General features: G+C 45.1%; 4 protein-coding genes across 9 annotated transcripts; all 4 read left to right on the forward strand.

Moving 5' to 3' along the window:
- Nucleotides 1-2,433: 2,433 nt before the first annotated feature.
- On the forward strand, nt 2,434-9,338 carry nucks1a (nuclear casein kinase and cyclin-dependent kinase substrate 1a). Its single transcript, XM_047025481.1, has 8 exons — nt 2,434-2,715; nt 4,560-4,609; nt 4,715-4,811; nt 5,048-5,094; nt 5,264-5,413; nt 5,492-5,644; nt 5,799-5,951; nt 6,064-9,338. The coding sequence occupies exons 1-8, from the start codon at nt 2,699-2,701 to the stop codon at nt 6,309-6,311; spliced, it is 915 nt and encodes a 304-aa protein (XP_046881437.1). The 5' UTR covers nt 2,434-2,698; the 3' UTR covers nt 6,312-9,338.
- A 461-nt stretch (nt 9,339-9,799) lies between these two features.
- Nucleotides 9,800-16,165, forward strand: LOC124471844 (solute carrier family 45 member 3). Of its 5 annotated transcripts, XM_047026467.1 has the most exons (10): nt 9,800-9,884; nt 10,464-10,593; nt 10,785-10,875; nt 12,053-12,834; nt 13,192-13,433; nt 13,597-13,709; nt 13,812-14,302; nt 14,394-14,659; nt 14,757-15,038; nt 15,176-16,157. In XM_047026467.1, exons 4-10 carry the CDS (start codon nt 12,675-12,677, stop codon nt 15,317-15,319), a joined length of 1,698 nt encoding a protein of 565 aa, XP_046882423.1. In that variant the 5' UTR covers nt 9,800-9,884; nt 10,464-10,593; nt 10,785-10,875; nt 12,053-12,674; the 3' UTR covers nt 15,320-16,157. The 5 variants fall into 5 exon arrangements, with proteins under 5 accessions (XP_046882423.1, XP_046882422.1, XP_046882425.1 ...); XM_047026466.1 differs by lacking the exon at nt 10,785-10,875; XM_047026469.1 differs by lacking the exons at nt 9,800-9,884; nt 10,464-10,593; nt 10,785-10,875 and adding an exon at nt 11,056-11,234 and having other exon boundaries at nt 14,757-14,955; nt 15,176-16,165.
- Nucleotides 16,166-16,819: 654 nt separating this feature from the next.
- si:ch211-117k10.3 (Krueppel-like factor 15) lies at nt 16,820-21,084 on the forward strand. Its single transcript, XM_047026344.1, has 3 exons — nt 16,820-16,965; nt 17,521-18,672; nt 18,796-21,084. Exons 2-3 carry the CDS (start codon nt 17,585-17,587, stop codon nt 18,962-18,964), a joined length of 1,257 nt encoding a protein of 418 aa, XP_046882300.1. The 5' UTR covers nt 16,820-16,965; nt 17,521-17,584; the 3' UTR covers nt 18,965-21,084.
- An 815-nt stretch (nt 21,085-21,899) lies between these two features.
- On the forward strand, nt 21,900-27,236 carry elk4 (ETS transcription factor ELK4). Of its 2 annotated transcripts, none has more exons than XM_047025640.1 (6): nt 21,900-22,401; nt 24,898-25,112; nt 25,515-26,252; nt 26,342-26,578; nt 26,784-26,909; nt 27,018-27,236. In XM_047025640.1, the coding sequence occupies exons 1-6, from the start codon at nt 22,338-22,340 to the stop codon at nt 27,114-27,116; spliced, it is 1,479 nt and encodes a 492-aa protein (XP_046881596.1). In that variant the 5' UTR covers nt 21,900-22,337; the 3' UTR covers nt 27,117-27,236. The 2 variants fall into 2 exon arrangements, with proteins under 2 accessions (XP_046881596.1, XP_046881597.1); XM_047025641.1 differs by having other exon boundaries at nt 24,901-25,112.
- The last annotated feature ends 203 nt before the right edge of the window (nt 27,237-27,439 follow it).

A 27,439-nucleotide genomic window follows, 5' to 3' on the forward strand; every position in this document is an offset into this window, starting at 1 on the left:
TTCAACCAAACACTTCCTGTAGTTATTGATCAGCAGACCATTGAACACACTGCTCAATGCATAATTTCTTATACTTGTTGCATTTGTGATGTGAATGTGGCTACACTCAAATTGTAGTTTGAATAATGAAGTGCACTCAGTTGAACCCTTGATAATCACATTTTCTTTGATGCCCTCCTTTTTCTCACTGCCTCGTTATCCACACACACACACACACACACAATTTGATTAAGGGGGTGATTTAAATGTTTTAGACTTTTAAATTCAATCCGGAAGAGTGCGAGCATCTCTGTTCGAAGATCGAATGGAGATTTAAGAAAACATGCTTGCCGACTATAATTTTTGTCAAACTGAGGAGATTGCATATCCATAACAATAATTCAGTTGGCCGGTGATCCATTTTGTTACAAATACAAATAGAGATGAATGTGTGTTCCCTAATCAACTTATACAAGTTGACAATTAATTATGTTAGTTGAGTACTTAAATAACACATCTCACAATTGAGAATTTTTTTATTCTTTAAAAAAATTAATGCCATTGATGATGTAAAGAATGTTGCTAAACAATGTTTTTGAAATTAGGGTAATCAGAACAAAGTCTTGAGCACAACAAAAACCTGGTTCTTGGAAAGTGTGTAGTATAAAATATTTGACAAGGATGGTGTTTTACTGCCCTCTTGTGTTTCCATAATGATATAGTGGTGGTGGTGAGCTCTCCAGGCAATGTCAGATGGATCCTCTCCCCATCTTTACAGTGTGTCTGCTTCACAACATCTGGATTGGCTAGATAAAGAACAATATTTGTGTAATTCTCTGGAATATGGACCATAGGAACAGTAAGGCATGGGTAAGAATGTAAATACGTGACATTGCACCAGTACTACTGGTAGAAGAAGAGCACAAACAAAAAAGCACATGCTTTGGGTAAGCTGACAGTGACAAGACTCTGGTCCAGTTCCCATTCAGACCCTTGGTTGGATGCCCTGATCTCTTTCCTGTCCGAGGGAGGCTGCTCTGTGTTCTCTTACACATGCAATCTGATGCATCAATTGCTGGTCTGAAACTGACCCTTATAGGACATGCAAGTGTGGCGTGATTTTGGTCCTAACTGGACGCAGAGGATTGTGAATTCCCAGAAGGCATCAAGGCTTTGGCTGAGAAGTAAAGGCGTCATGGCAGAATCATGGGTGGAAAAGAGAGACACTCTTTAACCTGGTTACCATGGGAACATGCCTGTGCCTCACTCCAGCATCAATCCTGTGCAGAAAAACAGCACTGTCTAATCTGACAGACGAGAGGGCATTCATTTTTCAAACTGCTTCTTCACCTCAAATCTGCAGTCCAAAGCATTCACTGTGATGTGCTCCTTCACAAACTCATTCTTCGTCATTCACCCGACACACAAAGACATACCCCAATTTGGGAATATATCCCATACCAAAGACACATTTCACTAATTTCATTTAAGAACAGTCTATCCTTAACACACGGGGCGGATTTAGATTTTAAACCAGCCTCAAAACAAAGATTGCTATAACACCTATATTCTCATAGAGCCTCCAAAATGAGATTTTCTGCAAAGTACCTCCCTAGAATATCAACATTGTTGGGAGTTGGAGAGGCAATAAAACTAATCTGATTATGTTACTACAATCAAAACACAATAGTGTGTATATATGTGCTTGTGTGAAGTCACTAGTGTTATCTGACTTTGGAAACAAAAGTTTTTGCCCATTTTTGTAATCCTCGCATTTTAGCACAGTTAGAACGAAATTATACCTGATAAGGCCTTGTGGCATTGTGGTTAAAACACAGTCGTTGTTGACCTACCCTGATGGGTAGGTCACACTTGACTGGGATTTTACACCTGTCCTGGCTGCAGCTTCTAGTTGTAGGAACACAATTAAGATATTTAAGGCATAGTCTGTAGTTACATGACTCCTGGTCTTCTGTGAATGTACGTGCAGATCGTGTTTGCAACCTATCTGCACAATTCTCAGCTCAACTCTCAAGTAGCCTACATTTTCTACCCTGTGGGTTATATTAGGCCTATATTGAGTGAGGTTAATTCTGATTAGCAAATAAAGCTTTCCTGCAAGGATTATAGATACAAAAATAGTTTCACGGAAAATTCCACCTATGGTCATTTGCCATGCCTTACTGAGTTGCTTTGTGGTCATTTCCAACAACCCTTCCAGTTCGCATCCGAGTTGCATCCACACAGTGGGCCTCTTTTTGTTTTCTTAACAGTTCACTTCAACCTAACACGAGAAGGGGGAGGGTAAATAGGTTGAAACGAGTATTGAAGAGCAACTAGACGTGCCAAAGGAAAGGAGAATCATCATTCGAATTATCCAATAGGAGCAACGGAGTCTCAAGGTTCTCCTCTCATGATCGGCTATGGGCGGTCCTAGTCTCTGAGGGCCCTCCTCAAGGCCACACCGTTAGGTTGAGCGCAGTCTGCAGTTTCAGTTTGTTTTATTCACCATTTTGAGTAGCAGAAGGTAAAAATTAAACTAAAATCGCATTTAGTTGACTAACCTCGTCCACATTTTTTGTTTTACGCAATAGCTCCGGCGTTGAGCTGTGACGTCTTGTGCCGCCCTTTGGAGTCGCAGAGCGGGGCGATTTTTTTTATTTGCCTGGGCTTCTTTTTCCCTTTCTTACATTCTTAACCTCTACAGTATTTCTGCAAAATGTCAAGACCAGTGAGGTACGTTTACTGAATATGTCCACCACTGTGCCTACGCGCCATGCACGCACGCCTCGTAGACAACATGTACGTCTCTACTATGTTGAGCTTTTGGCCCGGGTCGTGTTATTTTATAAAATATTAATGTAAGTGTGTTTTTCCCTGCACGCACTTTCTAACATGGATCCTTGCTATGAGAAATGCTCGCCATGCCCTCATAGAAATGTCTTTATTACGCGCGCATTGGCTTGTGAATGCATCTTGTCTGATTCATGCCTGGAAAACAGATCCGTGTCTAGCGTCATTTGCTGCAATCAGCTTGTTGTGCTTCAAATGTATTTTAGCGGGTTATTACATGATACCTGGACTGGTAAATGACTTGATATTTTCCCTGAGAGCACTGGTTGACTAGGCTGAGGGAATATGGCTACCCATTCATCCACGGGAGGCTCTGAAACGCTAATAAAAAAAAACAGAACTGGAGGTAGTCATCGGCTCATGGGTTTAAGCTTGTTAGCAAGCACTGGGCTATATCTAGCGTCAGTCAAGACAACACATTTTTCACATGTTTCATAACACAATATGAGGGGAAACAATTTCTGGCCGTTGATTTTCGTGTAGAACGCCCGAGTAGAAAGGGAGAGGGTAGCTACATTTTCACTGATGGCAGTAAATTAACACTGTAGAGTGATGTCAGAGGGGGGCGGAGTGGCTTTAAAAGTCACCACACCCCCAGCATCGTGCTCTACTGTCTCGGCATATACATTTATTTTTTAATTAATCGAATAGTAACGTAATTAAAGATGTTTACGTCCGAGAAAACATTCACTTAAAAATCGAACAGTCAAGAATCCATTTAACAGGAAACGTTGCTGCCGGAAACAATGTAACAATAGAACACTGGCACGGCTACAAAGTAGAGCTATGTGTCGTAAGGTTCCCTCCTCCCTGACTCCAGGTAGAGCGCAAGACCGCCAAGCTCTTCTATTCAACCAGTTGCACAATATATTAGCTGTTGTAGTATCATCCAATGCTATGATATGTTCGCAAGGAGCGCTAGCAAGCAAACCGTTTAAAAATACGAAAAAAGTCAATCGTACGGTAAATGGACAGAGTTGAATCCTACAGTAGATGCACACTGCTTGTCTAGACTGAGGCCTTTACAGTGGTTCGTCAGCCTGCTCTTGCAATCAGAAGGCTTGTAAAATAGTATAAGACCCCTCACCCTTGCCCCACTCCTAAATTACTACTTGCTGGTTTAACCATGTGTGATGCTATACTTGAAGGAGGAATTATATGCACTAAGAAAGAAACGTGATAGGAGAAACAATTAGGTTGGTTCTTGTCTCAGGTTGTCTGTCACAGTTGAGATTCCATGGACTTGACATTACAGCACAGCTCTCCTGGTGTGTGTTACATTGAACATTTGAGCAGTGGTCAGCTGTGTGTTACCTGAAACGTCCCTTTTTAAAAAGTGTGTGTGTGTTTCTGTGAGTCCATCGACCCACTCTAGCTAATGAGCCATGGAAACAATAGAAGAGAGACTAGCGTCCATTTTACCCCCTGCTGAGACACCAAGCCACCGGTGCTTCACCCACCCTCCCCTCTGCCAAGGCCTTCTACTTGACCTGGTCTTGTTGGGTAGTGCCGATGTAGCATCAAAGCGCACTGGTCAACTTGCTGCCATCCACCAACCACGGCACTCCTAACCTCTTATCCACACCCCCTCTAGGATCAGGTGGTATTTTGTGGTGGATAGGTGTCTGTTAGCAATGGATCAGAGGGTGATTCTGCGGTTCTGTTGAATGTGGGACAAGAAAAAGCACTATCTGTGTTTGAATATATATATATATTTTTGTTTATAGGAACAGGAAGGTGGTGAATTACTCACAGTTCAATGAGTCTGATGATGCAGGTGAGATTTGTCTCTAAGGTGTGGGGTTTGAGCCATGGGTGTTTGAACACATCCCCTTGGGTATATATGTTTTGGTGTTTTAAAGCCGTTGTCTTGTCTGTGTAGATGAGGAGTATGGGAAAGACTCCAACAAGCCCAAGAAGATCCGTGCGGCACCTCGGGAGGTGAAGCACAAACGCTCAAAGAACTCCCAGGAGGACAGGTGAGCTCTGATTGATCTTGCATCTCTGCAGACATGAGTCTGGTGTCGTATTCTTTCTAAACATTGTAACAGGAACTACAGGCTGCTCTACCAAAAATTTGCTTCTAGAAAAACTGAGCCGTGGATGCCATCTAATTACCACAGTGATTAAATGAGCTAAATAAGTTTTTTACCTGGAGACTGTTTCCTAGACTACCCGGTATCCTGTTGCTAAGATGATGTTTATTTTCTTTCAGTGAGGACTCTGATGACAAACTCTCCAAACCCAAAAATGATTCAGCAGGTAAACGATATAGAAATTCAGATGGGTTATGATTGGATGGGGGTAGGACTAGAGGGGGGGGGGGGGGGGGGGGGGGGGGGTGGATTAGTGTCGTTGTTCACTGGACAGAAGCCTTGGGGAATTGTCCTGAGACTGGGCCAGTGATGACTGCTCCTTGGCCCATCTGCAGACGACTTCGGCAGTGATGACGACAACGACTTTGGAGAGGAGGATGAGGAGGATGGAGGGAGCGACTATGAGGCCAAGCGAGGAAAAAAGGGAAAGAAGGCTAAGGTGGAGAAGCCCAGCAAGAAGACGCTGAAGAGGAAACGGCCTGCTGGTGAGAGTCGTGTGTGTGTGAGTGTGAGAGAGAGAGACAGACAGACAGACAACCTGACCATGGCCCGTCTGTGTGTAGATGATAGTGACGATGACAGGGAGGTGAGTCGTAAGGTGCGCACGGTGCGCCAGGCAGCGACCAAGGCTGTGTCCAAACAGAGAGAGATCCTACTGGGGGACGGAGGCAGCGAGGATGAGGAACAGCCAGACCAGGAGGAGGCCTACATGGACCGTAAGTCCACCACCCAGTATCACACACAAACACGCACACACCTTAAACCCTTCACTTGCTTATCACCACAAGTTTAGTCACCACTCAACATTGTATCCTCCAAAAGTCAGTCAAATGCGCCCGTGACATGTGATCTCATGCCCTTCCTCTGCAGCTGACGAGTCGGGTAGCGATGAAGACTTCATGGTTGAGGATGATGACGATAGTGACTACGGACGCTCCAAGAAGAGGAGCAAGAAGGTGATCAGAAGGGGCCGACCGGAGCGGAAGGAGAAGAAGTCCCCCAAACCAAGACTAAAGGCCACAGGTAAGAACCCCCCCTCGACCCTCTGAAATGGATGATGACGTGATGGACGTAGTGAACCCCCCCCCCCCCCCCCTCCTCCTCCCCCCTGACTGTGTGCCCCTCCCCTCCTCAGTTACCCCCAGCCCATTGAAAGGCAAAGGGAAGGGGCGCCCGAGCGCCAAAGCCCTGGAGAAGAGCTCGCCCAAAGAGGAGGAAGAGGAGGAGCCAGAGAGCCCCCTGGAGGAGGACGAGGAAGAGGTCGAGAAGAAGGAGTCCTCCCCCGCCCCCAAGAAAACAAAGGAGGCCGCAGGAGAGGAAGAGGAGGAGGAAGACGAAGAGGAGGATGGCTCGGAAGAGGACGCTCCCTCCGGGGAGGACTAGAAGATCCGGCCTACAGAAATCTCTCTCTCTCTCTTTGGTTCTTTCTCTCTCCTCAAACGTTCTCAAGTTTTATTTTAATTATCTTTGTTTTCTTGTACTCCTGAGTTTTCAAGATGGTTTATTTTAGGTTTATGCAGTGGCCTGGCCCAATGGTTTGGACATTAATGTGGCTTTATTGTTTTGCGCTGTTTTTTATCTTCCCCTACACCCCACCTGCCCCATTGGCCCGGGACCCCTGTGGTATGAGAACATGCCACGTGTGATAGAGGAGTATAGGCAGCTGTCTCTGGCTTTCTGATGCCCTGTATACATTCTCTTATCCTTCCATGTCCCCCAGCTTTGCTTCTCCTTTGACAGACTTGTCTCTGGTGTCTTATCTTTTCCCTGCCCTTCAGGAGCTCCTGTGACTTCCGGAGGGATTCACCTCTCCAGGCTGTGTTAGTTGGCTTCTTCTCAGCACACCGTGCAAGTGAGCATCCATCCTGAACCCTCACCCAAACCGTAAAAAAAGCTAGTTTGCCCAACATGCGCGTGTCTGCGAGCGTGGGTGGTTGTGTTTGTTTCAGGACCATGTTATCAAAGGGTCACTGATTTGACATGACCACACAGGGAGACAGAGGTGTAATCCCTTTCCTCCAGTCATGTGACCACCGTTAGGCCTGAACATGCTCTGTATAGCTCTTTTAACATCCAGCCACTGCGCGGTTTATTCAACAAGCAACACTATCCATTGGTGCAGCCGCAACCCCTGCAGACTAATGATAGAGGGCCAGACTAGACGGTAAACAAAAATGAGGATATGGATTTGGTAAAGTTCTTGTACGTTTCTACTCTGCTGGTTAGTTCAGTTTGAGGTACATGGGTGTGTGTGTGTTTTTAAATCTCTCTGACTCTTTTATACTGTTAAACACATCATGTGTTAACAGGGCAGTTTTATGCTTATTTTATTCACAGTAATTTCTTATCTGTGCTGTTCTGCTGTCCCCTACTTGTCTTCAGCTTGACAGGAAAAAAGTGATCTGTCCCTGTGTTGCAGGCCTGCAGTTTTAACACTGAAGTAATACTCATTGCTTGTGTGGTTGTAGACTACTCTTATTGGTCTGTGGTTTTAATGAAGAGAACTGAGGTGAGAATAATTTCTATGAACAGTGTTGACGTTCAAAAAGATAGGTCTCCCTCTGGAGCAGTGGTTATGAACTGACAACGGTTAATTGTTTGTTACAGAAACAAGTTCTTGGTGAGATCCTGGTCTGTACTCTGTGTGTCTTTGTTGCCCCCGAAGGTGTTAACCTGCTGTGTGTGTGTGCATAAGTACAGTGTAGATAAACTGGGTTCTACAGTTGTCTCCATGTGGGATGATTCTCACGCATGCTCACACTAATATGACTACCACACAGATGTGCTGTTAGTAGCACTCAGAAATACACTAGCCCAGTCTGACTGGAGCATCTTCTCACCGTTCAATCCTTTGTGCCAGGCGTCTCCATTTGTTTTAGTTTTTTAGTTTTGTTTTGGAGAGTCCAAAAAATGAATGTTTTTTTTCTTCTCGTTTTAATTCTCTTAAGATTTTTTTTGTAATGTTTGTTTTTTAAGAAAAGAAATAAAATGTATCTTTGATTTTAAAGAGAAAAGTTGACCCTCTTCATCTGTTGATATGTCTGTGGTTGGATTGGTTTTGGAGAGCAGGCCATCCATCATGTCTTACTCCTCTCCTCTGTCTGTCCTTCTCTTTCACGTCATCCTCCTCCCTTCTATGTCACTCATGAGCCGAGAACAAACATGCATCATCAGGTGGACAGATGGGTTAAAATGGTCAAGATGTGTTTGCATTATGACCCAAGCTAATGTTGAGGGCCACTCCCTTCCCCTTCAGCTCCCTCAGGATGGAGGGCTATCTATTACTATTATTCCTTTACTAGACTCGATACATTTGTGACTCAGATTTATGGTACTGAGATGTATATTGATTCGTATGAATTACTGTTTTCACTGAGTAGGCTATGAACATTGGTTGAGAAGCTCTCTGAAGATTCATCATGTCTAATCTTTTTGTAAATGCCTTAATGTGGGTCAGGCATAGGGCAGCAGTGGGTGTCATTACATTGACTGGAACTGGAGATGTGAATGGGGAATGTAGATAACTACAGCTTTTCCACTATTATCATTAGCTTAGTGTTGCTGACAACCAGTTGAAGCCATAAGTGATATGTGATGGCTTAATGTAAAACGGTGACGCAAAAAGTAGGAAAATGACGAGTCAAAGCTGCCAAAGAAATCTTGGACATATGTTTGTTCTTGTTATCTTTGTTTTAGGATTAATTCAATATAGCCTGAGACCCAAGACTGCAAAACAACTAGTGCCCTAATAGGCCCACATGTAAACCCAAGCCTTGGTTCTGAAGCACATTCACTGATTCTAAAACTGACCTTACCACAAGGAAGAAATGCTATCTCATGGCCAACTCCTAATTGACACCAAGCCTACAGCCGCATCTATATATCTGACTGTATGTACAGAAAGACAAGCCCTTACTTACTTCTGGGACAGAGCCAGAAGGCTTTTTGCAGGATTCTGGAATGCCAGTCCTACAACAGCTGGTGTTCTGTGACGTGTTAAAGCTCTGAGGGCTTCTATGCTACTGTGTCTGAAATGAGAAACATGACATCCAGTAACTATTTCCTTAGAGGGAGCAACGGACTTGTTCTTTCTTTTATTCATTGTACAGCTCGTTTTCAAAATTTTGTTTCTCATCATGTTTTTCTCTGTATCTTGAATCGTTCTGGCAATGTAAATGTAAGCAAATGTGATTCCTGCAGGTGATGTGGAGAAGCTTTTGTTAGTGTGGTGTGGAAAGGGAACGCTGAACTGCATGTCATGGAAAAGTTAGCTACAATGAAGAAGGTGGCGATGAAGGTGATGGTGATGATGGCAATAGTGTGGTCTTAAATAGTGTTAACAACAACAATGATGTTGATGACATTTTGGTTTCCCAGCTTCTAATAAAGGCAACCTACTTTTTATATCGATTTAACTAGTTGTTTTCTGATAGCATTACGTATTGAATTTGTGGATTAGAAAATATCAGACTATGGAGCACTACTGATTCTCATCCACTGGGTGGCAATGTTCAATTCAGAGAAAGTGAATCCATGTTGTCTCCTTGTGTGGTGTAAACTCGCTACCTTCCAACACATCTCAAGACCTTAAGTCTGCCAATACTTATAGTAAATCCACATAGCTATATATATAGCTCCTATCTCTTCATGTGACAGAAACTGAACCACTAGAGATTCAACTAAATATATTACATTATTAACCTTAAGCTGAGAAGGGCACTAAATGTATTGCCATGTGTTGATCTAATTCTACAGTCACATTACATACCACTTATCTATCAACAGGAAATGAAGAGGTGATGAGGATCTTGTATCAGTTGAGCACATTGACAATATCCTTGTTTCACTGTAGGGTTGTGCTAGAGATTAGTGTTACACATTAATCAGGTACACAGCAAACAGAAGGACAGAACTGAAGTATACTATTCACACTTCAACCAGCTGAGAGACCTACAGGTAGGCTACCAAACAGAACAGCTGATCATCTGACCTGCTTAACGTACACTAGACTGACATGGCAGTTATTGTTTTGATCACAATGATTTAAAAACGATTCTTTTTGCTGCTGGCTGAAAAGACGGAATGATTGGATGATGGTGGGTGTGGTTGTATTGTATTGTGTATTTGGTAGATCTGATATGCAGAAATCATTTAAAATTAATGGGTACCTGAATTAACCACTATCTGAAAGCAAAAGCTCACTAAAGAGGGTTAGCCCACTTTGTCTAGGGAAAACTGAGGCTAATAACCATACAATGGACATTACTGGAAGCTTAGTTCAGAGGCATAACTTTTTCGTTTAGAAGATGCAGTGCAGAGTATCTTTAACCCTACACACTTTCACAGGGAATTAAAACAAAGTGCACTCACTCTGAGGTTTCCTTCCGATAAACCAGAGGTTTGCTTGATCATTTAGAGGAACTGTTTGTGTTTATTAGTATGGTTTGAATCTTGTGTCGCTCACCCTTCAATTCAACACACAAGTGTGACTGACTTCCAGTTTCCCTTTTTCATTTCTCAAATGATTATGCTCAGCACTTATATTTGCTGAATCAAGCATAACAGCAGTGTCTGGGGACAACTGACATGGCAAGGCGTTAACCTAACTAGCAGAAAACAGAACAGCTTTGCACAATTACTCTCCAAAGCCTGTGCAGGAAACATGGTAAGTACTTCAACCTGAACATATTCATTACTTTCATCTGAATGGCCACCTGGTTCTTTCTTCCTAGTCCCTTCTGTTTGTCTGTTTATCTTCTTTTTTATGATTATTTAGTCCTTCCCTGCCTTATATTTGAACATTCAGTGGCAGAGTTCTGAGTAAACTCCTGTAGCCTAATCAGCTTCCCTGGTTAGGTTGCCAAGGCTACTCTCCCCAGCAGGTGCTGGACCAGGATGTGATCTCTGCTTTATGGTGGCTTTTGCAAATATTCTGAAAGCAATGTGGGTAAGGTCAACCACATCTTTGGTCTAATCCAGCCTTTTTTTAATACACTGCAAACGGGAAAAATAACAGCAGGAACTACAGCTAAAGGGCTGGTTCCTGTCCTCAGGGCACGGAGCCCATGGCTGAGTCTTTGGTCCCTCCCAAACAGCTAGTTCTGTCCCAGGGGGAGGGGTGAGAGTTTGGATATTCCAGTTCCCAACCTCATCCCCTCAAACCTCATTCCATACAGCAGGTGTGTCTCACCTGGCCTGTTATGTGGGTCATATATGATGATGCCTGCCATCTTGTAGCTGGAAAAACATAAGGAAATATACTCACATGCTGAGTGTGACACTCGAAGGACCCAGAAGGACATTGAGGTTGGATGGTGTTATTTATTTTTCTAATGATCTATAACATTGTATGTGACAATCAAAGCTAAAAAGTGCTTAATTGTGTGTTCTGGTATAGCATGGGTTTAGTTTTGGTTTGTGTGACACAAACCATGTTACAATCAGTGAACTTATCTGAACTGTGTACTCAAAATCCCTGTCAAGACACAGGAACAGGTTTTATCTACAGTACATGTTTTGAAATACAGAATAACAAATGCTTTTGTGTGTGTGACTGAGCAGACAGATGGACACACCTCAGTGTACACACTCTGCTTGCTGGGCTTGACTTGTACCTGGTCTACGAGAACCCAACCATGCCTTTCTCTTTACACTTTCAAACGTATTTAATAGTAAATATTTTAAGTTGTTCGCCCCCCAGACATGACAACGTCAAATTAAATTGAAAAAACAATTAAAATACAAGTTATAGTTGAAGTACACAAATTCCATGCTCTGCAGTGTAAAAAGTGGCTTGTCTATATCAGTTCTAATGTCCATACGCACACTGTAGTCAATCTCAGACAGGCTCATGTCTACCTAACCTCCGATAATGTAGATACTCAGAACCACTGTCTAGAGCCCACCTTTCGAATTCTAAACATGATCAAAGTCCAACTGGATGGAATGATGGTAATGATGACAGGTGCATTTTTGATTTACCGCTAAGTCAATACATATTTATTTTTATATTTATATATATATATAGCCTTTTTATACATCTCAGTATAAAAAACAAAATAACATATTTAAGAACGGATGCTCGCCAATGTGTTCTCAAAAGTGTATTTTCTGTTGTCCCACAGCCATCTTAGAAGGACTTTCCAACCTCCACCTGACGTCACCTGATCCTCATAGAAACCTGGAAGATTGTCCACACATCTGCCAGCTCCGGCCAGGTTTAGCTCCAGGACAGGCCAGTGTCAGCTCCAGGACAGGCCAGTGTCAGCTCCAGGACAGGCCAGTGTCAGCTCCAGGACAGGCCAGGGTTAGCTCCAGGACAGGCCAGGGTTAGCTCCAGGACAGGCCAGTGTCAGCTCCAGGACAGGCCAGTGTCAGCTCCAGGACAGGCCAGTGTCAGCTCCAGGACAGGACAGGGGTCAGCACTCCTTTATTCACTGACCACCCTTGCAGTGAAGAGGAAAACTGACCTTTCTTCACTGGACATTGTCCTAATCCAAAGACACACTGAAAGCCCCATGGAAAAGCAAAAAGTCAACAATCTACTGAAGCCCAGCCTCAGCACAGTTCAGATAACCTATGGACTGACAACTCTAAACCTTAACATGGGCGGAGGAGATCTGTGTCTCAGTCTTTCATCCTGAAGTACAAAGTTGAAGCCGTCAGCAGATCCGTCTCTAGACTGAAAGAGATCAGGGAGAGAGAAAAAGGGGTAATCAGGGGAGTCCAAGGCAGTGTGTGCGGGCCATGCAAGGGTGTGTGTGCCAGCTCCTGCTGGTGAATGCACTAGCATATGGGCTGGAGATGTGTATGGCTGCAGGGACCATCTGCATCCCTCCTCTACTGCTACAAGTGGGCATGGAGGAAAGCTACATGACCATGGTGCTGGGTGAGTCAACGCAACAGGGTCAGTATTTCCTCTTCCCTTTCAAACAGGGATCACACAACAACCACTTAATTCACACCTCTGTGCTCAGCTGTCGCAAAGCTAGTTTTTGGATGGTGCAGGTGTTTGGTTTTTGTACTTGAGTGAGTTCAACATCAGAGTGGGTTATGTCAGCTCTCAGTCAGAGGGATGGAACATATATATGCAAATACTACAGTGAAGGTCAATAGGTTGACTACAAAATATGTGAATGCTGGACAAATTGAGCCATTCAATAATTCAATTCTCTCTCTCTCTCTCTCTCTCTCTCTCTCTCTCTCTCTCTCTCTCTCTCTCTCTCTCTCTCTCTCTCTCTCTCTCTCTCTCTCTCTCTCTCAGGAGTGGGCCCTGTTATGGCCCTGATCCTTGTGCCTATGATTGGATCAGCAAGTGACTCATGGCGTGGGCGCTTTGGTCGTCGACGCCCATTCATCTGGCTGCTGAGTGTGGGATTTCTGTTGGGCTTGCAGATCATGCTCCAGGCCTCACGCCTGGCTGCTCTGTTCTCCCCACAGAAGCCCCACTGGTTGAAGGCACTGCTTCAAGCTGGGGCAGTGTGTATGCTGGAATTCTGTGGACAGGTTGGCTAGGAAGTTGTAAATCCACACTTATATGACTTGATATTATTCCAAACTTCATACAGTGATAACATTAGTTTGCAAGATGAGGTTATGCTTAATAAAGATGTGTTCATTTACTCCAGTCCTCCAGTCGATGCTCTAGGTGTTTGTGTTGTTGTTTCAGGCCTGCTTCACGCCACTGGTGGCTCTGCTGTCAGACCTGTTTCCTGGAGAAGAGGAGAGCAGGAGAGCCTTCTCAGTGTACTCCCTCATGATCAGCCTGGGGGGCTGCATCGGGTAGGAGAGCCCCGCAGCACGCCTTTCTCTCACTCTGCCCGTGATTTGTTTCTCGTCTCTCCTCTCATATCTATTCCTCTAATCCCGGTGCTCGGTTCCCAGATACCTGCTCCCGGTGGTAGACTGGAGCCACTCCTCCATGGCAGTGTACTTGGGGGGCCAGGAGGCCTTCATCTACACCTTGCTCTCCCTCATCTTCCTCATCTGCCTTCTCAGTACAGCCTTCATCTCGGAGGAAAAATGGACAGGGGGAGGAGGGAAGACAACCAGTAGGACTGCGGGGCTCAGCCCCACCTTGAAACCCTCCCCCTGGAGGAACCGCTGCTGTGCCCCCTCCCCTACACCCCAGTTCCCATGTTTGTGCCTGGCACTGGGCCGCTGGTTGTTGATGTGTGTTGTGGCGTTGCCGCGGGCGTATGGTGTGTGTGCACGCATTCCGGCAGTCATGCAGAGGCTGTTTGTGGCAGAGCTTTGTAGTTGGATGGCCCTAATGAGTTTCATGCTCTTCTATGCCGACTTCATGGGGGAGGGGCTGTATAAGGGTGTGGCCCATGCCCCACAAGGAAGTCAGGATATACTTCTCTACGATGAAGGTAGGATAGTTCGAAAATTAGAGGTTGGAGTCCTCACTGTGGACGTATAACTTTTCCTGAAGACTGTTCCTGTCTGTTTGTATTTTTGCAGGTGTGCGTGTAGCCAGTTTGGGTCTGTTCCTACAATGCGTGACTTCTGCCATCTGCTCCCTGCTTATCGAGCGCTGGGTGGTGTTGCTTGGTGCCAGGGCTGTGTACTTCAGCAGCGTAGTTCTGCTGGCCTTAGCCACCGCCGTGATGAGTCTGTCAGAGAGCGTGTTGATTGTCACTGCCATGGCGGCCGCAACTGGATACACGTTCTGCGTGCTGCAAATCCTGCCCTACATGCTACTCTGTTTGTACCACTCCGATAGACACGTGAGAGCATACACACACACACACACAAGCACACACACAGTCCTTGTTTGAGAGGTTACTACAGCATATACATTTCACCCACCACTTTCACTTTCAGGTGTACTTCTCCAGCTCCAAACTCAAACTGGCCTACCCTCAAGGAAGTGATTATCCTTCCTACTCCAAACCTCTCCTCTCCCCAGACTTAGCCAGTCTCCATGGCAACAGCCACCCAGGGGGAGTCACTCTACCTGGGGCATCTGGCTCTCTAACACCACTCTCCTGCCAAGTGCCCCTGCAGCTGGAGAGGGAGAGAGGTGAGGGAGACCCTGCAAACATGTCCCAGAGAGGGATGTGCTTAGACGTGGCTATCCTGGACAGTGCCTACCTTCTCTCCCAGGCAAGGATGATCCAGTGAAAGATCTTGTGCACACACCAATGCCCTGTAAAGCATCTTCAGTAGTTTTTAAAAAAAATGTTATTAAAGTGTTAGATTTAGGGATAAAGTAAACTGTTGTGTCCCCACCTCCCTGCTAGGTGCTGTCTGCGCTGTGTCTGGGCACTGTAGTTCATCAGGCGGGCAGTGTGAGGGCCTACATGGTGTCTGCCTGCTCTCTCAGCCTCCTGGCCCTGCTCTGCTCCACCCGGGTCACCTTCCAACTCAGTGACCTCCAATGTTAACAAAGTACACACTTACAGGAGAGTGGTCACAGGAACAGCCTTGGCTCCTGGCCAACCACAGAGGTGACAGAGTAGAAGAGATGCACTTCAAATGGTGGGTCATTGACCACATGGAGAGGATGGTTGTAAAAAGTGCCCAGTTTAGACTTGGGAAAACATTTTGAGAGGTGGATACACTGAAGTTGATGATATCTTCACAAAGAGAAAACGACATTCAGTATTGTTAACTACTACATATTTTGAACAATGCTTGTGTTAAAACAATTATGGAAGCTTATGTTTGTCTATTTATTAATGTGTTTACTTCCGGTTGAAGAGGTCTCTTAAGAATGTCATAATCATGTCTGTGTGTTTTTTTTGCAGCTGTGCACAGTTGCAAAATTACACAGAGGAAGCTGTTCGTAACATGCCACCTTAAAGTGTTTTCGATTTGTTTTTGGGGAACATTATGGTCCTATTGTCAGTAAAGCATCTGCTCTTAATGCTAAATACCCAATTTGCCAATAGCTTAGTTTAGCTTTGTGCACAAACAACCCTTTTCATACATTTTTTATAAAAAGCACAATACTAAAATATACAAATAAATTAAAGCTAGATAGACAATGTTATGGTGTAATAAATTGGTGTATAAAAATTGTGTAAAAGGTAGCTGTTTATTTAGAATAATAAGGAACCTACATTTCTTAATGACTGAGATGGAATGTCCAGTATGAAACAAAGGCAACATGATCCAAGATACTTACTGTTCTTACCCAGGAGACCTTTCTAGTATAGGACACAGATAAAACACATTTCAAATTATTCTGAAAATGTATTGACTGTTTTTGTCATTATGGGACTTCAACAATGTTTCATCAAATAGTAGGCTACATCATTTCAGTTAAATCTGATTTATCAATCTCTAATTGCTTATACACTTTGGGGATTTTTTTGTAATCCGTTTATTGTAGAGAGTGACAATGTGCTACTTCGTCTTAATTACTACCTGGGGAGGACAGAAAGGGTACCATTCTGAATAACTTCTCTCCACATCACCAATGTGAAAGTTTGACTTCTAGAGTATAAGACTGTACATTTGTGTGCAATGCTTATAGGGAGTAAACCACCCCGAGTCCTGAACCAGCAGAGGTCCCTGTTGTATCTCCAAAACCACTGATCGAATACGCATATTCCAGAACATAACCTACCCATTCATTCCATATTTGATCAACCACATGCTCCTCGTAACAAACGTAAACAATCTTAAATCTATCCATACTATGCAGCAAGTTTTGATAACACATGTCAATGGCTGTAGAGCGTAAATATGTCGCATACGCCACATTTAAGACACTTGTGGCGTTAGACATTGCAGGACGAATGGGCCATGTTTCCAAAATAATGATGAAAACAACATCTATCCAGTGGAAACCAATGAGAGCTCATGTTTTAGGGCGAGCCTCCGCAATTCAAACCAATCAGAAACACGGAATTGGATCCGTGCCTCCGAGTGTACAGCAATGCAGTCATGTGATGGCCTCAGTGAAGAATGCCAACATGGAACCGTGGCAAGGACGGAATCCTTTTCCTTAACAATAACACGACGGAGAAAAACTTGCCAGTGGGCGTAGTTCGATTAATTACATGATATAATAAAATTATAGAGGGTAAGTGCGATATATTCCTCTAATTGTGATATTTCTGCTTGCGCGAGAATGCTTGATAAGTATAAATAGAATATTGACCGACCGAACTTGAGACTCGACAATTCCTGTCTGTCTGTTGTAGCTAGCTAGCTAGCTAGTCAGGTGGCTTGCCATGCGCCTCGCAAGTAAATATCGTGTGTAGTATTGGGTGGGCGCCGTACTTTTACATATAAACAATATAAACCATCTGTAAAGTATTGTTCTTGCCTCCCCCCCCTTCCCCAATACATGCGTCACAAGTGAAACCTACTAGGCGTGAACAGTGTAAAATGTATCTATTAAATTCCTTCAAGTAGTTTGCGGGTGAGTGCTAGTTATATCATTTTGTGTATTTTGTAACTCGCGTAGCTCTGTTGGATGTTTCTCAAAGTGCATTCTGCGTGGATTTTGCAAACCTCGTAGTTGGCCGAATCACACCACAAAGTGCCAAATAACACACTAGGAGAAAACAGGTGTCTAAACGCATTTATGGTGATTTATGCTAAGTTACCAACTATCCCAATGTTATCTTTGCAGGTTAGACTTTCCCCTGTGGTTTACTGAGAAACACCATCTCCTTGTCATCTCCCGGACTGTATCAATGGTGTCAATAAGCAGCAGGACGCTGGTTACTGATAATGCCCTATTCCGAGACTGCTCTTTGGTTTCCCTCGGACTAGAGGAGGGAGGGAGCAGTGAAGGGGGAAGCGAGGGGGGCGGTTCAGCTTACTGTTACAGTCCGGAGGGGGGCGACATGGGGGCTCATCTAAGCTCCAGTCCAGGACCAGAGGAGGAAGAAGAAGAGGAAGGGGGCCATTTGCACCTCTTTCTTACCCATACACCAGCAGAAGAGGGAGAGAATCAGGAAGGGAGTGGTTCACAGGACCCGAGCCTGCCTGACTTTCCTCTCCGCCAGCCATCCCAGTTCTCCCCAACCCTGGATGACATAGAAGAGTTCCTGAGGGAAAAGATGGAGCTGGTGAGAGAAGGCCTACTGCTCCTTGATGAACCTAGAGAAGGATCTTCACCCTCCTCGTCCAGCTCTAGAGAGCCTCCTTCCTCTTACCCCGAGGAACACATCGAACATAATGATTCAGTGGTCAGTGCTGCTCTCTCCCCCCAAAGCCCTCACACACCTCTCAATCTGCACATCCCCAGCCCAACAACCCCATCTCCCTCCCCATCACCTTTAACCCCATCTGTTGTCCTTGGTGCTCCCCTAGTGCTCCAACTCCAGTCCCTTCCCCTGGCCCAGGCAGGCTCCTCTGGGTCCTCTGCCGGCCTGCAGCTGGCCCACCTGGTTCTGGGACTCCAGGGTGCTGTAGGGCAGAACTTTACCCTGCTGGCTTCACAAGTACCCTCTACCTCTGCCACGCTTCTTCCCTTTGGTGGTGGAGATACTTGTGGACCAGACCAGAAGTATGTCAAGATTGCCCCTCTCCCGATCACAGTGAGGGCCTTGGGGGTTGCAGGGGTGACAGGGCTTGGGAGTCAGGGTGGTGTGAGCCTGGTGAAAGCTGTTCCCCCTCGGGTGAACAGAGTGCCCCCTACAGAGACACTTAGGGTTCATAAATGCTCCCACCCGGGTTGTGAGAAGATGTACACCAAGAGCAGCCACCTTAAAGCCCATTTCCGCAGACACACCGGAGAGAAGCCTTACACGTGTAGCTGGCCTGACTGCGGTTGGAGGTAGGTGCTCTCTCCTTGGTTGGACAGCTAAAGGTATAGATGCTGTAAATCTCAAATGAAGACTAGCCATTTCATTGTGACTTGACATCTGGTGGTTAAGTGTTGCATCCCTTGTCTCCTCAGGTTCTCCCGATCTGATGAACTTTCTCGTCACCGACGCTCCCACTCTGGGGTAAAACCGTACGAGTGCTCGCTGTGTGACAAGAAGTTTGCCCGCAGCGACCATCTGTCCAAACACACCAAGGTGCACCGCAGCCCACGGCCAGGAAGGATAATCAGAACCACAGTCTGAGCCCTGCCACCACCCTGCCCAGGCCCCTTAGCAGACACAGCTCTTCCTACCCTCCCATCTCAGGCTCGCCCAGCCAGGGAGTCTAGGCCCTCCTCGGGACTGGTGCTACAGAAACATAATGAGACCTGAAGCTCTGATCCCCCACCCCTCTGGCTTCAACCCGTCTCCCTCATTTAGTCCCTTCTCATCCCTCCTCCCATCACTCTAATCCATCCCCACCTATCCTCAGATAAGTGCTTCTCTTGGTGCTACATTGAGCCAGTGCTACGTTGAACAGTTACCCCCAGCGGAAGACTAACATGCGAAAGGTCTCACATCAGGGACTAGCCTGCTCACAGCCTCGAGCTTCTACTAGCCCTGGGAAATAATGATTTCTGATAGCTGATAATTAATTTAAATCTTTTCAGTTTTTCAATGCCAAACATCAGGCCTTGATGCCTTTTTGCTCACGCAATCATGTTGCTCTTTGAACTTTATGCCTTTGACCAATTAGCATGATTATTAGCCTATGTGTTCCTTCCCTTTTTTAACCTTACCTGGTGTTGATGCCTTTGTACAATCACAGCCCTTTATGGTCCCTATCAAGAGCAACTCCAGTTGCTAGCACAGTTAACAAATGCCTGCTCTTATTGGATTGTAATTGTTGAACTGGGGTTTTGCCAAACCAGTCCTTTTTGGTCATTTTCAAATGTGAGCGACACACACACACCAATGTGTGATCTACAAGCTATAAGCCTAGTTTCTCTCTTATTGACACCGATGCGGGTGATAGTGGCCCAATGTTTTACAAGTTAGCTTTACAAGGCCATGTGATGTTAAGAACTGCTTATTCCGATTTACAGTTGTACAGTTACTGTAAACTCTTAGTGGCCAGCAAGGAAAGCTAATCAATTACCTCCCAAAAAGACAATTGACCTTATCTACCCGTTTAGATAATCAGTAAAATGTAATAGTAGGCCTTCTGAACTAACTTGTACAGAGCACTTAGCAGAATGTGTAGTCGTATAAGAGACGTTCCTATCTCAGTGCATTAAGCTATTCCAGTGATGTCTCTGTGGAAGAGTTATATGAGATTTGTTGTATGGTCATTCGTCTGAATTTTTTTCCAGATATGACTTAGTAGGCACTGGCCTACAACTGCATTGTGAGTGTATGCCTGTGCCATAGAATCTATAAGTTTCATTATTTCCTGTAACATTTGTAACACAGCACAGAAGTCTTGATAGTAGTTTTACAAGGACTTGCTTTCTAGGTTTGGAAGTGGATAAGCTGTAGATTTTGAATCCCACTGTACACCACCTATAAGCTCAGACCCATTTAAAGTCCATTAAACCAAGCCCTGTGTCTCTAATGCACTTCTGTCGAGCAGAGCAAAGGACAGCTGAAATGAAATTGCAGTGATTCATCTACTGTAGTCGACACGCGTCAAAAAACCTTATCCAAGTACATGGGAACCAACAGAAGCTAAGCTCTTGTATGGCGTATCATGGGTAATGATGAAACACTGCAGAAAATGATCACGCAAATAGAATGATGTCTCCCTATAACAGATGACAGATCCCTATGAACAGACCACAGGGGCTTTGGTTCCACAATTCTGGTGCTGTAACAAGAAGTTTTTTTGTACTGCTGGTCCAGCCTGTTTGGTCAAATCTGTTATATCTGATATTATTGTGTTAAAATTCAATGTTGAACAGAAGAGTGGTAACATGCACTTCATGCTGTACTTGCATTCAAGACCAGTTTTAAAAAGGTGCCACTTTTGACTGTCAAACCCAGAATAGAGCACTTCAATATGAGACGGTGGCAGCAGTTCATCATATCAAAAGGACTTAACAGTGCAGAAGAAGGTATTTAGTTGTAACGTTTTATTTTAACATGACTTGTGTTGAAAGAAGCTTTTCTCTTCAAGCTTTTCTGTATGTAGTTATGTAAAAATGCATCTCCCCACAGGTAGGCCGTGATGTGCATGGCTGGTTGTAATGACCATGCCAACTTGTAAATATCCACAACACATCCACTCTGTACAGCAGCTATATCCACTGACATACAGGCTATATTTTTTGAATACCAGAAATGCTATTTTCCTATGTATGAAAATAAAGTACAACAGTTGCTTCATCTGATGCCATTATCAATCCCTTTCTTAATGTGAATAAGATAAATGTATGCTGACAAAGATGATCATGGATATGACTTTAAACAAGACTGTCAGTAGACCACACTCAACCTATCCACCAATCAACTTTCAGGCTTGTGACAGTTCTTACAGTAGGTGGCATGCTGGCATGGGTGTTTCGGCATGTCTCTACAAGAAGAAAATAATTCTGTTGGCTCCGGTACAAGGAATGCTGGCATATTGCTAACAGTGATTCTGCTGTTCCTCTGTGTGAAATAATGTGGGTGTGCAGTGCTAGTAGAGAGGAGGATGAGAAACTAAAAATGGACATTCTTCTTTGAGCTTCAGAAGCCTGAAAGACTGGAATGTCTGGTTCTGTACACAGCTGATTTTAGCTCGGTAGAGTGGGTGTGACCAGAATAGGTTGCATTATAAACATAACGTGCCCCCCTCCCCTTCACCAGTTAACTAATCTAAAACCAAGGATCTACTTCTATAAGAAAGCAGGCTATGTAATGCGGAGGCTCAAGTGGATAAATAATTCTTCGCAGAGATACCATTCATCAGGCCAGGGACACATGTCAACTGTCATGAACTGCTTGACAAGCATTGCATATTTATTGTACATATACAGAGAATCCATCCTGATTCAAGCCTTTTATCTGAGAATGCCAAATTATATACCGTATCTTATCTGTACTTGCCCGGGAGTAATGTTAAATATATCAACCTGAGCAATTCACAAGCCTGCCACCTAGTGGTGAACGCAAGTAAAGACCCTGTGATGTAGCAGGACAAGTCCTCTGCACACCTCCCACGCACTTTCCAGACAGACCTCATCCATACAGTCATAGTCAATGGAATAGGAACGCGGAAGGATGTACCGATTATGTAGTCGATCCATTTTATAGATAACATTTGAATCTTTACATATCAGACAGATTCAGCGTAACATTTATTTTACAGAAGGGGACTGCTCTGTTAGACGGTTTAACGCCCATGAGTTGGTGCCGTCGGAGATGGGAACGAAATAGGAAGTGATCTCAGCAAGGTTTTAATTTCCTGTTGTGTACTGCGCAGAGCTACACCGAGAGCTAGCTACTTTCCAACTGTTTAATTGCACAAAGTAAAGACAGTCCACACTATTCTGTTAATGAACACCACGCCTTAAGATACCACTAAGCCAGTCTAGTGTGCTTGCATTTCTACACAAGCTGTCAAGCTCAATTCCTGCCAAAATGTTTTGGTATTTGTATGGACATTTTTGGACGGCTCGGGATTTCGACGGACTCGATTTGTACTAGTAGTACTAACCAAGGTGAGTGATGATGGATCATATAAGTGGAGTTATTAAAGTAGCTACCTAGTTGGTGTTAGCTAGATATCAAACCAGCACGGTAGAAACGTTTCCCCCCCAACTATCAATCTCAGTCTGACTATAGTATACTCAGTCACTCAAGTTCAACTTTGAAGAGAATACTCAGTACCTTGTGACAGTGGCGTGTGGGGAGTTCAAAATATCAAGACAATCGTGTTTCTTTTCTGTGTAGCTACAGAAGAGTGGCAAGATCAGGGCAAGCTGACTGAAGCGCAAACTCCAATCAATATCCATATTCAATTGAGCAAGCTTTACAGTTTTAACTTTAAATGTAGCAAGCTAATTATGCATTCGAGGGTGTTTGGACTGCATGCAATACCAGTGCTACTATGTCTTTTATAAGATTAGCACTAGTCTATTATTTTCATACCTGACTCGTATCCAACAAACTCTAGTTGTTCCGCACAAGCACTGAAGCTAGGTAGCAGAGGTGCTTGTTAAAGCTTGATCAGTCATGTACGCTAGGTAGCTACCAGATGGTTTTCGTCAAATGTTGTCAATGTCAGTCGAACGATGTTATAATTCGTAGGATCTCTGAAAAGGAAATATGCATCGGATTAGCAACAGTTTTAACTGTTGTGGTAAGCTTGATGTTTGCATTTCCATACTTTTAGTATGATTTGCTTGATGCGTTTGACTTGGAGCTAGTTTTGATATTGTTAGCTAGCTAGCTACAGCACATGAGTAGGCTAGCTAGTCTATGCATACACTAGCTGATTAGTAGATGTCTTGTTAATTCGTATAGTGAATGCTACTCAAACCCCAATGTTGTGAGTTGTAGCTAGCTAGCCAGGTATCAAAACTGTTGTAACAGGCCAAGGTTTTTATTTTTTATTGTTTTAACCTTTTAATCTTTGCTCTATTGGACTCAGCTTGGCTGTGAGTATTGTCACAGTTACATAATCAGATCCCCAATCATATCGGTAATCTTCTTGTGTTTCTTGGCGGCTGTTTTAGTCTGTTCTGATTTTACTCCCTTTTCACCCGTTTTTAAACAGCTATGATAGGACAGATTGTGTGTGGGGGGGGTGTGTCCCTGTCCCATCTGGCCTAGTGAGTCAGGGCAGATTTAGCCTTCATCTAAGCAGCTTACACACACGAATAAATACAGAGTAGAAGTCAGACGTCAAGCAGCAAAAGGAGCACAGTGCATATCCTAGAAATGACCCAAACAATCAAGTGTGATTCCAGTGCACTTTCCATGTTCTCTAACATTTCCTTTAGGATCAATAAAGTGAATTTTAATGTGTTTCATCACTCTGTATCAAAGCTATTGTGATGGCTTTGTTATGGCCTCGAGATCGTACTTAATGCTTCTGCAACAGTTGTCCTGGCAAAGGAATTTCCTTTTAAAACAACACTATGCATGCATTACTTATAGACTACAATACAGAAGTGTTTGAAATCAACACAGAGGAAAGGATACATGCAACAGTCTAAAATGGTTATATTATTCAGTCAAACTTTCTCACTCTTCTCCTAAACTGGCCCACAGCAACTAAACTTCAGATTGTCTTTAAGGCCCTTCCGGAGGGATACCAGCTAAACAAAAACAAAGCCTCAAGTAAATCTCGACTCAGAGAAATACATGTAGGCTTGTTAGTATTGGATAGGTAGGCCTCAATGCACAGGGAAAGTCAGTGAAGCAATGTTACTCTAAGTCATCTTTGAGGGGTGAACACAAATACACACACTTTAGAGCCAACTAGGCAGAGCAACATTTTAAAATGCTTTCTTTTACTTAAGAAACCCTTCACTTTTCACTGTGGAACTTATAATTACCCCACAGACAGACAATTGCTCAACCAGGGAGGCAGACAGGCTGTAATTTTAAAGGGAGGACACAGTCACAGGCAGCCACAGTGTAATATCCCTTAAATTGAGGCAATATTCTAGTCTAAGGGCCTAGTATGTAAGACTAGGGACTGTCACTTATGTAGGATATAACTGACTATAGCCAAGTATGAAAACCAGATGCTCTTAGTGTGTGCTGGTTGATTTTCTCCATCGGCACACCTGTGTTTGTGTGCCCAATAGCATTTTCCTCCATTGTTGTGTTGAACATCATTGAAGGAGTGCACCATGGGAATAATCTCTTCAGAGCTACTGCTGTGAAAACCTGTCCTTGCTCCCTAGCCCCTGAGTTTCGCTTTTCAGAGCATCAACATTGGTGTGTGTGTGTGTGTGTGTGTGTGTGTGTGTGTGTGTGTGTGTGTGTGTGTGTGTGTGCGCCTTTCAGAATTGTGGTCTGCTTCTCTTTCTCAAGGTTGCCATCCTAAAGACTTGGGCTTCTTGGCTCTAGAATTATTATTTTTGTAGTCAACCACCATACGACATACACAAGAACATTTAGAATGGTCTTGCTTTTGTTCTCAGAAATACTGAAGTTTACAGTTCCTACATTAAAATCGCTTGTCTTTCTCTTTGTGTACATAGCAGGGGACATGGATAGCTCAGTGACCCTGTGGCAGTTTCTTCTCCAACTCCTTTTGGACTCCTCCAATGATCAGTTGATCTGCTGGACCAATCATGACGGAGAGTTTAAGCTGCTACAGGCTGAGGAGGTGGCCAAGCTGTGGGGTGCCAGGAAGAACAAGCCCAGCATGAACTATGACAAGCTCAGCAGAGCACTGAGATACTACTACGACAAGGTAACACACACACACACACACACACATACAGTCTCCCCTCAGTATATGGCCCTTAGCCGCCTCAGTACATTGGATAGCCTGTTATGTTTACAGCCTTGAACCCACTCTGTATACAGCCTGTACTGCAGCACAGAGCTGTGTCTGTCTCACCCACTCTGCCTGTGGTTTGGCCCCTTGTCAGTGGGAAGGCTGGACTGGTATGTTTAGCTGGAGGATGATTGGTGGCTAGTTTGGTCACAGACAGGAAGGATGGAAGAGTCCCACGCGGAACGCTTTTCTGTGGTCTCATGTTACTTCTGACTACCTTTCATGGGCCTAAATGTAAAACACATTGACTTGGAGCCTCTAAATGGTTGAAACATTTCTTCTTCCTCGCCTTCCTTTCCTCTCTCGTTCTTGCAGAACATTATTAAGAAGGTGAACGGACAGAAGTTTGTCTACCGCTTTGTCTCCTACCCTGACATCCTGAAAGGGGAGACGTCGGCCAGGCCGGAGGGGGGTGAGGGGTGTGCAGGGGGTTCGCCGCCTGTCTCAGAGAGGGGGGAAAACATGCCCCGAGAAGGGGACTCTGGGGACAAGAGCAGGGCTGGAGGGGGGCCAGGGGGACAGGGCTTTAGCACCAAGCCATCCAATCGGAATGACTACATCCACTCTGGGCTCTACACATCCTTTACCCTCACCTCACTACAAAATGGACGACAACTATTCAAATCCATCAAGATGGAGAACCCGGCTGAAAAACTGGCAGACAGGAAGTCAGACAGGAAGTCAGCCTCGGACCTGTCTCCTCTCCCACAGCAGGCCCCAAGGTCTCCTTCTGTCATCAAGTTCGGGAGCACACCACCCACTCCTCAGGTTGCCATAGAAACCTCTCCAGCATCCAGCTCAACGCTGTATCCTCTCCAAAGCCCACCCCCAGTAGGTGATGTTGTGACAACACACTCCTCGCTCCCACCCGCTGCTGGGTGTAGTTTGGAGCCAGTCCGATCCACGGAGTCTGCATTGCCAGGATTCGCCCTGTCAGAGCTGTCGTCACGGAGCCCCTCCCCCAGCATCATTCCTGACTCCACCCAGGAACTGGTGATTGACAGCGACAATGAGTCAAGCTGCTCCCAGCCTACCGACACACAGACACAGGGGGTAAGGCTGCAGCACACGCACACAGCTCATTTGAATGTCAGGGTTAAGGAAAAGTGAGGGAACCCAACATGGTTTTCTCTCTCTGCCAGGTGGAAAGGGCAGGCTCTGTGTCCAGTGGTGAGGCGTGTCCAGGGGACAGAGAGGTGAGCCTCTCTCCAGGCAGAAGGAGTCTCAGTGGGTGCAGTCAGAACGGAGGGAAGGCCCGCAAGCCCAAGGTCCTGGAGCTGAGCGCCCCCACACTGGTGGTCACCTCCTCCGACCTGTCACCCATGAACCTGTACAGTCCCTCCCTACCCACGGCCTCCCTGACTCCTGCCCTGTTGCAGGTGAGACAGGCACAAACATACAATCACGTTTTATAACACACACGTCTAGCTTGTTGAAGTGGCTTGAGGTGCCGTGGTGGACCAACTGGATATGCCCTCGTTAAACCTCAGAGTCTCTCGAGGCTGGGCCTCACATGACTGTCTAAGCTGTGGTCATGTAGAAAAAGGCCTTCCTAGTCATGAGTTTTTCTTCCTTTCCTCTCAGACTCCCACCCTGCTGCTGACTCCCAGCCCCCTGATTTCCAACATCCACTTCTGGAGCACGCTTAGTCCGGTGGCTCCCCTCAGCCCCGCCACCCGTCGCCAGCAGGCTGCTCACACCCTTTTCCAGGTCAGAAACACCCTTCCCTTCCTTGGTTCTCGAGCCTGAACAGTGTCTGTGGAAGCTATTTCAAACCCATGTTTTGGTTCACACATGACTTCCTGTTTTGTCTTGCAGTTTCCCTCAGTGCTGAATCCTCAGTTCCAGATACCAGTGCACAGTCTAGATGGGACGAACACCCCCGGGCCCATCTCCCCAGACCCTCAGAAGACATAAGACACCCCCCCACCATGAACCCCATCTGACAGCCAGGTCGTCATACTCACTTCCACCCCAGTTCCAGAACATTGCTGGGGGGCCCTGTGCCTGGGGGAGGGGGGGGGGGGGGGGCTGACTCTAACACAAACTGTCAAGAAGTGGAAATCTGGGCCACCTACCGCCAAAGGATGGCAGGATGTTTGCAAGCCAGTAATGCCAATCACTCACACACATACACACCAGCCATTTTGATTCTCTCCTCACCTCTTTGATTCTATTTTTGTACTGGTGCTGCATGAAACTGACAACACAGGTGTGTGTATCATCAGCCCCCAGTGGTA

Source organism: Hypomesus transpacificus, chromosome 9 (assembly GCF_021917145.1).
Source record: "Hypomesus transpacificus isolate Combined female chromosome 9, fHypTra1, whole genome shotgun sequence".
NCBI classification, from domain to species: Eukaryota; Metazoa; Chordata; class Actinopteri; order Osmeriformes; family Osmeridae; genus Hypomesus; species Hypomesus transpacificus.

Coding starts and splice junctions, on each gene's coding strand:
- nucks1a (XM_047025481.1), top strand. Junction 4,610..4,714: donor CAATGAGTCTGATGATGCAG/GTGAGATTTGTC, acceptor TTGTCTGTGTAG/ATGAGGAGTATGGGAAAGAC. Junction 5,952..6,063: donor ACCAAGACTAAAGGCCACAG/GTAAGAACCCCC, acceptor TCCCCTCCTCAG/TTACCCCCAGCCCATTGAAA.
- elk4 (XM_047025640.1), top strand. CDS start 22,338: ATGGACATTTTTGGACGGCTCGGGATTTCGACGGACTCGATTTGTACT. Junction 26,253..26,341: donor CCGACACACAGACACAGGGG/GTAAGGCTGCAG, acceptor TCTCTCTGCCAG/GTGGAAAGGGCAGGCTCTGT. Junction 26,579..26,783: donor TGACTCCTGCCCTGTTGCAG/GTGAGACAGGCA, acceptor CTTTCCTCTCAG/ACTCCCACCCTGCTGCTGAC.
- si:ch211-117k10.3 (XM_047026344.1), top strand. CDS start 17,585: ATGGTGTCAATAAGCAGCAGGACGCTGGTTACTGATAATGCCCTATTC. Junction 18,673..18,795: donor TGGCCTGACTGCGGTTGGAG/GTAGGTGCTCTC, acceptor TTGTCTCCTCAG/GTTCTCCCGATCTGATGAAC.
- LOC124471844 (XM_047026467.1), top strand. CDS start 12,675: ATGCAAGGGTGTGTGTGCCAGCTCCTGCTGGTGAATGCACTAGCATAT. Junction 13,434..13,596: donor TGCTGGAATTCTGTGGACAG/GTTGGCTAGGAA, acceptor TTGTTGTTTCAG/GCCTGCTTCACGCCACTGGT. Junction 13,710..13,811: donor AGCCTGGGGGGCTGCATCGG/GTAGGAGAGCCC, acceptor CTCGGTTCCCAG/ATACCTGCTCCCGGTGGTAG.